The sequence below is a fragment of the Emys orbicularis genome, chromosome 4, assembly GCF_028017835.1.
Source record: "Emys orbicularis isolate rEmyOrb1 chromosome 4, rEmyOrb1.hap1, whole genome shotgun sequence".
Lineage (NCBI taxonomy): Eukaryota > Metazoa > Chordata > Testudines > Emydidae > Emys > Emys orbicularis.
The window spans coordinates 107,926,751-107,935,499 of record NC_088686.1 but is presented as its reverse complement, the minus strand read 5'-3'; the positions used below and the strand labels follow the sequence as shown (position 1 = coordinate 107,935,499).

General features: G+C 46.3%; 1 protein-coding gene across 1 annotated transcript; it reads left to right on the top strand.

Annotated features, from left to right (window-relative positions):
- Positions 1-1,518: 1,518 nt before the first annotated feature.
- On the top strand, positions 1,519-8,478 carry LOC135877191 (interferon-induced transmembrane protein 1-like). Its single transcript, XM_065402570.1, has 2 exons — positions 1,519-1,783; positions 7,613-8,478. The coding sequence occupies exons 1-2, from the start codon at positions 1,565-1,567 to the stop codon at positions 7,820-7,822; spliced, it is 429 nt and encodes a 142-aa protein (XP_065258642.1). The 5' UTR covers positions 1,519-1,564; the 3' UTR covers positions 7,823-8,478.
- Positions 8,479-8,749: the final 271 nt, after the last annotated feature.

The following is an 8,749-nucleotide window of genomic DNA, read 5'->3' as shown; positions in this document are numbered from 1 at the left end:
CATCTATACCCTAAAGTTCAGAGTGGGGAGGGAACCCTGACACCATCCTTAGAGGTTTTGAAGGCCTGGCTTGACAAAGCCCTGGCTGGGATGATTTAGTTGGTGTTGGTCCTGCTTTGAGCAGGGGATTGGACTACATGACTTCCTGAGGTCTCCTCCAACCCTAATCTTCTATGAATCTATGAGTTCACTTGTGTGACTTTCTTTAAAACATCATCAGCAAACACATATTTCTTGAATGGTTCTTATTCCCAAACTGCTGCCTGCTGCCATTATAGGTTTTCTCTTCTAGTGAGAGAATGGTATGGTAGATCTCAAATCAATGAAGGCTACACTCAGAAAGACCTCAAGACTTCTGGAATATGCTGCTCAAACAGTTTTACTCTTGTTTCTACTGCCTGTCCCTCCCTTCTCACATGTATCTCCAGCCTTCTTCTCCTTGTCCAGATCTATCCCGCCCCCAACAATCTTCTATTCATTGAACTTTTTGAAACTTTGCACTTTTAGAGAGCGATAAGGGATTGGCTCTGTGTACACAAATTTGCAGAGGGACAATAGGGTTGAGGTCTGTTATTTCTCACCTCTATATATTGTTTATTTATTTTAAAACATTTTTGCTGTTAACAAGCATGTTACCTCTGCAGACACAAATCCACAGTTTGAGAACTGCAAAACTAAGCATCTCTGATGGTATCTTCTAGACTGAGCACTGAGTCCCATTGGGTAGATAGAAAGATTAACCTAAATAATCTATACAGAAGCCCCTGGAACCCCATAAAATTGGGTCTCTAATCCATGAACCATTGGAACTCATTTACAAAACTTTTCTTAAACATTACATGACTATATTGTCTCATACCATAGAATTATAAGTTAGAATCCCTATTCCATGATGAGATATCTTTGAGCTAGAATGTATCTTAATTAAAACTATCCTGAGATAGGTTTTTTCCTCAAAAAGGATTTTATCAAAAAAAAAATCTGATTTAAATTAAAAAAATCCAATTTAAAGTTTTTAAAAATCCGATTTTTTGGATTGTTTTACACAAATCATTTATTTTTATCCTCCCTGCCTTGGGCCGCCCAGAGGGGGGGGGGGGGGCAAGTGGGGCAATTTGCCCCGGGCCCTGCAGGGGCCCCCTGAGCCCTGGCCCAGCGGTGGCCTGGGTCTTCAGCGGCATTTCGGTGGTGGGAAGCCTTTCAGTGCTGCCGAAGACGCGGAGCGACTGAAGGGCCCCCCGCCGCCGAAGACCCGGGCCGCCGCCAGGTGAGTACAAGCGCCGCAGCTCCCCCACTTTGCCCCAGCCCCCCTGAATCCTCTGGGCGGCCCTGCCCTGCCCCACAACACCCCTCCCCCATCTTGTACCCTATAGTTCCCCCTACAGCCCCCTCTCCCCTTGCTATGCCTTTCCGGAACCTGTAAGTTTCGATTCCCATTTTCTCTCCCCGGGCCCCCGCCCCCGCCCCCGCGCATCCTTTCGCGGTCGAGCTCCGCCCCCGGCCCCGCCCCGCCCCGCGCGGCATATCTGGAGCCCCCAGAGCCAGTCGGGGGCAGCGCCGTGCCATGGATCACAGCGTGAGCATCGACCTGCAGCCCCGCGATGGTGGCAAGGTGGGGCAGGACGGCTCGGCTCCCCCGTACTCCACCTACTCCTACATCAGCACCACGCAGGGCTTCCCCGTGCAGCCGCCGCCTCGCGACTTCGTGCTCTGGTCCCTCTTCAACACCGTCTTCTGCAACGTCTGCTGCCTCGGCTTCTTGGCTCTGGTCTTCTCCTTCAAGGTGAGCCCGGCTGGGGGGAGCCGGACTGGCTCCGGGGCAGGGGGCAGGCGATGGGACACTGCCCGCGAGTGACAGGTGCCCCAGGGAGGGGATGAAAGTGACCCCAGTTAACCAGCTGCGGGAGATGTCAAAACAGGGCGTGCGGGGCAGACTGGCAGGATAGGACAGCTGGGCACCCACTTCCCCAGGCTGTGACCTTAAAGGCACTTCTGGGTAAGGCTGCTCTTCCCTCTCTGAAATCATGGATGGAGCTGCCAAAGGAGCCTTGGATCAGAGAAATATTTTATATGCCTCCCCCCTGCACTCCCGCCCAAAAACTTATAATTGCCATGCATATTAGTGGTGTTTAAAGTAATCCTGTTCAGCTGTGTGTCTGCAGAAAGCCTCACAGGGGTTTGCAAATTTGTCTGATACAACGTTCTGAGTCCCTGACTTGGACTCCTTTTCATTTAATCCACTGGGAATATAGTTTCACTCCTTTACATTATTTGGTTTATAATGCCCTTTTTAAAATTATTGTTAGTACTTTGTTATTCCCCTCTGGTAACATTGTGTAGAGGGATGTCATTGTGCTATTTAATTTGTATTTTTAATAGCAAATAAGCTTTGAAAATATGAACAGTTGCTAGTAGCTTCAGCAATCACATTGCACAGCGCTTCTAGTGGAACATTTCCTGTTTGTTTTGCAATCTTAAAATTTACAGTTTTTAATGCTGATTTGTTTTTATAACATGTTTATTCTGGGATCATATGCCTTCAAGGCCGATTCCTGGGATTGGTGTAAAAACTTCTTCAGTTTCCTTTGATCCTCCAATGGGGATTGCCTTTGTCAACTGTTTTACCTCTATCCAGCACCCTAATACTTGGAAAAGGGTCATCACTACCAGCCAGATTTTCTTAAAGATTGAAAGCACCCACATGCATCTGAAAATCCCACTAGTCGCTGCGATGTTTTTAAAATTCAGGCTCTAAGGGCAATGTGCTACTTTGCAGGAAATCCTTCTCCAAGGCAAACTTCTACTGTAACTTGTCTAAACCTAGAACCCCAAGATAAGTTGACAACCAAGAATGCAAAAATCATGAGTTATGCACCTAAACTTGATTAAATTAAAAAAACATATTTTGGGTCTTTTAATGTGCTTTTCTGTTAGTGCCATCCTCAGGGTTTATGGGGCCCTATACAGTATTATTAAACTGGTGCCCCTATGCCCGACGGCAGCCCACACTTACCACCCCGGAGGGGGGTGGGAGGGGGAGGGATGAGGTAGCAAAGGGGTACCGAGCCCCCTGGCCTGCCTCACGGTGCTGAAGAGTCACAGTTCCCTGCAGCGACCCCCCGTATCTTCTCCCTCACGCAGAATGCGTGATGCCAGCGCATTCGGCTCCATGAATACGGCCCCTGCCATGGGTGGTGGGTGAAGCTGCCGCTTGGGGAGGCTAGCACCCCAGCCCGCCTCTTCTGCCTGTGGCCCTGCCCACACTCCAGCCTTGCTCCACCCCAGGCCATGCCCACACTCTGCCCAGGCCCTGCCCTCTCCCACTGTCTCTCTCCTCTCTTCCGTCCTCCTCCCTGCTCACCTACTTCCAGCCAAATCCCTGAACCCTATCTCATAGAACTGGAAGGGACCCTGAAAGGTCATCGACAAATGACATTTTTTTAAAAAAACCCACTCTTCTGCAATTTCTTTCTAAAGAAAATGGAGCATGTTTTCCACTGCATGCCAGATGGTTAAGACTGGGCATGCAGAAGGTACCTAATTAAAAGCACTAAATTTGGGAATAAAAATGTCAGTCACAGGTTTTTTGATATACCCTGAAGTTTGTCAGAGATTTATTTGCAAGAACTTTGTAGTAAGGGCAAGTCAGCTGTCCTGCTGACTACAACACTAAATATTATGGAATACATGATGCAGCTCTTCTGTTTTACATTTTCTTAATCAGTATTTCTAAGCTGATTTTATATTTTAAATGTACTCTTAAGCCTTCATAAAGTAATCATTCTAGATTACTACATATTTGTATCACTGAAACAAAGACATTATTTTAAATGAATCAGTCACAGAGGTTTAGTGTGTTCATAACAATGTTCGTTGCTTTTAGAAAAAGGGAACACTAATTTACTGTGTGTGATCTCCATAACAATAGACATGTTTATGAAATTTCACCAACTTTAAAAAATGTTTCCAAAGATTTTTAGGCATAACAAAGGATTTTATATCTTATGAAGGTACTGATTTTTCTGGAGGGGTCTCTTAAAACTAGTTCATCAAATAGTCAGAAGTAAACAGAGGGAAACTCATTTGTCCAGCTATCTGGAAGGAAAGGGGTGTTGTCCTTTAAGGGCTCTCTTCAAGAAGGGGGTGAAGGGAGAAAGGGATGGACAGGAAGACTTGGGAAGCAAGTTTTTTGTACTATAGTAATTAAAATTAAAATGTGTATTTTAGATAAGGGTGGTCTTTTGAAGGATTTATTTAAAAAACTGTATGTCTGAAGATCCAAACACTTAAGGCTAAAGATGAATACTCAGATTGTGCATCTAAAAATCTATGCTAGATGTGATTTTTATAATCTTCAGCAACACACTAATGAAATATTTTTAAAGCAAATTTTAAACTAAGGTCCTGTAGACTATACAGCGCTGCAACTTTCTTGCTCAGCGTGTGAGAAAACACCCCCCTGAGCGCAGCAAGTTTCAGTGCTGTAAAGCTCCAGTGTAGACCGTGCACCAGCGCTGGGAGCTACGACCCTCATGGAGGTGGAAAGCCACATTAAAGCAGCATTACCATGTTCTGAGTAAATACTACAGTAATGCACACCAGTTTTGTCAGTAAAGTCAGAAACTGACAGTATACCCTTGTTAAATGGCTTCATTACCACGTGAATGGCTCTTTCACAGTTTGTGTTGTTCTAATAGGTCTAGCAGGCTGGAGGCTTTTTCACTTTTAAGTTATTAGGGACTTGTCTACACCACGCAGCCTTGTTCTTAAAAGTCAGCGTGTGTAAATGCTCTTTGTTGGCACTTTTGCCGACAAAATACTTCCAGCCCCACGAGCGGCATTAGCTTTGTTGGCAGGAGAGTGCTCCTGCCGACAAAGCCGCATTCACACTGCCATGTGCATCGGCAAAACTATTCTTTTGCGCGGGGGGGCTTTTTAAAGTACCCGTGAAAGACAAAAGTTTTGTCAACAATTTCCCAGTGTAGACAAGCCCTGGATCCCCTCCAGAGGCAGACTCACCAGTCTGCAGCAGCTAGGTGTGGGAACCTGCAGGAAGGGTCAGAACAGGGATAGGAAGAGCAGAAGGGTGGACACTAAGACCCAAGGGTGCCCCAAATTTTCAGGTGCCCTATGCAGCTGCATATGCCTAAGGACGGCCCTGCTTCCCTTGCAGGCTGCCCTAGCTTTCAGCTGCCCTTTAGGCTGCCCTGGCTTCATATTTTTGCTGTTACCTTTCCCAAGGAATCCATATACCTAAAATGTTGCACTTTACTATAGCATTCAGTACCATTTTGGACTTCCAGTAACATGGGATTTCCCCCACCTCCCACCCTTTGTAATTGCAAATGTATTAAAAAAAAAAAAATCTTTATTTCTGTAAGTAACCCCCCCATCCTGCAAACCGTGAAGCGCACACTTTATGCATCTGTTACTTCGTTTGTTCCATACTTAAATGTTGACTTTTCAACTGAATTGTTTATACTTCTAATTGCATATTTTAATTTCAATCCACCTTTTAGGTGTGCTGCATATTTTGTTCTGCTGCACTTTGGGGAGGTATTTGCATCTAAATGTCTGCAGCCCCCTGTTTGTGTGGGTGTCATGGGAAAACCAGCTAAAGCATTTTAAATGAAAGGAATTAAGAGGCCTTTCCCCCCCCTCAATTTCCCTTAGTTGCCTCCTTTTACTAATAAGGGCTTGTCTACACGGTGTGATGCTAAAGGTATGACGTTAATGCACACAAGTTACACTGCCGTAGACCCATGTATGGGTGCTCTCGTTCAGAAGCACAGTTTTGACAACAGTAGTCAGGTGAACCACAGAAGATTGCAGGAGTCCTTCATTTCCCCTCCCCCTCCCCCCCAAGACAATTAGTCATCATGTCTTTCACCGGTCTTGAATGTTCTTAAAGTCTTGTATAGCCCAGATGTAAATTACATTTATTTTATTTGTAGTCCAGAGAGGAGGAGGGAAGCAGTGGAGTACTTATCTTAACTGGTAGGGCCTGTGCATGCAGAGGGTGTTGGCCTAGCTACACAGTGATGCTCTCTATAAGCAATGTATATAAAGTGGTGGCATTCATGTCCCATTAGAACTGACCAATTGAGCTACATTTTTGGTGCTTTAAACTGTAAAGATTCCCCTTTAATCTCAGCCTCTACCTGCTCACTACCCACACATAATATACCTTCCCTTCTACTAAGTATGCACTCCTAGGAATATTTAATTTTACAAACACGACACTGTCTCTTACACGTTTCTTACACTATGAATCCACAATTGCAGTATTCTGAAATAAGAGTGTCCACACGGAGCTATTCCTCTATAGCTATATTGCTTTAAAGTCACACGCTACCTTATTCTGGAATCATGTCCCAAATAGATAAATCCCCAATAATGGAAAGAATGCAGTTCTGAGAGACTGGGAAGTAGGGTCTATTTCAACCACAAGTTGTTGGTTAAATGCAGGGATTGTTGGGTGAAATTCTCTGTGCTGCAGGAAGCTGGACTATATTCTCATAATGGTCCCTTCTGTGATTGAATTTACTGGTTGCCTGTTTTTGCCTGGCAGCGCTGGTGCTCTGCTGGTTCTCCTGGGCAGCGCAATTAACATGTCACTGGACTTCTGTGTCTGAATTCTGCACTCCTTGACAACTGTGCATGTCCAGGCGCTCCACGGAATAAACTAAACAATGGGATAAAGACATAATATACAGTAGTGAATAAATAGGTAATTCAGCCATAAGGTCTCTCCCTACCAGGAATGTCCAGACTGTGTGTAAATATGGTGGTGTAGCTGTGTTGGTCCCAGGATATAAAGGAGACCAGGTGGGTGAGGCCATATCTCTTAATGGGCCAACAGAAGTTGGTGGAATGTACAACCTTGTCTCTTTTGGCAACAGAATTCAGCCCAATAAAAGGTATTACCTCACCCGCCTTGTCTCTCTGCAAGGCGAAAGACAAGCTGCTAGAAGACTGAAAGGAGTGGGCAGGATGAGCAGGAGCGAGAGAGCTGGTAAAATTGGCTACAGTAAATCTATGGGGAGACTTAAAAACAAGGAGGGAACTTGGAACTTAATCTGGAAAGAGAGGGGCAGTTCTGAGGGCGCAGAAGATCCGTGTGTGCTTCTTGGGGCATGTGAGCAGGCAGGTAGGTGGTTCCACACATGTTGCTGTCTTGAGGGGTGGGGCTAAGGGAGGCCACAGAGGAGTTGCTGGAAATCAAGGTGAGGGGAGATGAGAACATATGGGGAGGAGGATTTCAGCCGAGGGGCTGTCAAGGCAGTGGGGCACTTGGGTGAGGTCGCAGAGAGAGTGAGAGGCAGTTCCATAGGAACTATGAAGAGAGGAGAGTTCAGGGCCCAAGAGGAAGCTAAAGTCACAGAGTGGGGAGGTCTCAGATGTGCAGTGTGTCGGGAGTCACTCTATTCATTCCCCCCAAGCCTCTGCTTGCCAGCAGCACTGGCTAGTTGGAGCTGGATATTGAGAGTTGATGAGCACCCAGAACTTCCACCAAAGTCTTGAGAGACGCAAGTGCTCAGCCGCCCTGAGAGGCAGGCCTTGGTGCCTCATTTCACTCTTTACCCTTATTACTTCCCCTTCCTCCCCCCAGGCCAGAGATCGTAAAGTCCTGGGTGACACCGATGGAGCAGGAAGCTATGGCAAGACTGCCAAGTGCCTGAACATCACAGTCCTGGTACTGAGCCTCTTGACAGTGGTTCTGATCATCGTCCTCGTGACAACAGGAGTTGCGGCTGTCTCAGATGCAATTCAAAAGGAGAACCAAAACAGGAACAACTACGGCATTAACTACGGCAACTAAACCACCCCTCAGGATTCTCCCCAGCTGGATGACTTCTCCCCAAGCTTCCCTTACTCCGCTCTGCTTGCCTTTGTTCTGCTGTTTAAATTGTCAAGGGCTGGAGTGCTCAGTTGCTGAGTGGATGAAGGGGCAGTGCTCTCCTGGTGTTCCAGTTGTTCTGTAACTGGAACCCAGCAATTCTCTTTGCGACGTGGAGATCTCAACTCCACCACCACCCCCTTACAGCCACCATCCTTCTACTGAGACTGGCTGGCTGATCCTCCTTCCAAAGTGCCACCAGCCAAGTTCTACCTTAACAGGAGGGAGGGGTCACTATAGAGATGGGGTGGGGTGGGTCTCACATTGCTCTGTTTCCCCCACCCGTAAAGCAGACTGCATGCCTTTCAAAGCCCTCCGAGATCTTGCAGCTGTTGGGGAGGGTGAACATTGTTCTGCTTATGCACAAAAGCTTATGCCCAAATAAATCTGTTAGTCTTTAAGGTGCCACCGGACTCCTTGTTGTTTTTGTGGATACAGACTAACACGGCTACCCCCTGATAATTGTTCTGCTTGTGATTATTCAGATTTTTTCTTTAGAGAATTATTTTTGTAGAGCTTTCCTTGGCAGAAATGTGTCGGGACTATTTTCAAATAAAAGTTTTTTTTCCTCTTGTAAATGGTTCATTCTTTATTCTTTTCAAAAGAAGCAGTTGAGTTCCTCCCAGAACTGAAAGGTTCTGGTCCCCAAACTCTCCACCCCAGGGTCAACAATCCATTTTTAATCTGGTAGCACCTGGCTCTTGGGAACACCAGTGCTCCTATTAATGCTGATCTTGGGAGCAGCATGGATGTGGGGAATGTGGAAGAGGAGACCAACAGAGTCCTGCAGGGACTTAGTGCATACAACCTGCTTGGTGCCAGCCTCACAGCTTTCCTCCTGGAGACCTT

Bases quoted from the DNA above. Each gene is read 5' to 3' on its own strand.
- LOC135877191 (XM_065402570.1), top strand. From the start codon at position 1,565: ATGGATCACAGCGTGAGCATCGACCTGCAGCCCCGCGATGGTGGCAAG. The intron at 1,784-7,612 runs GTGAGCCCGGCT...TCCTCCCCCCAG, and splicing joins CTCTGGTCTTCTCCTTCAAG to GCCAGAGATCGTAAAGTCCT.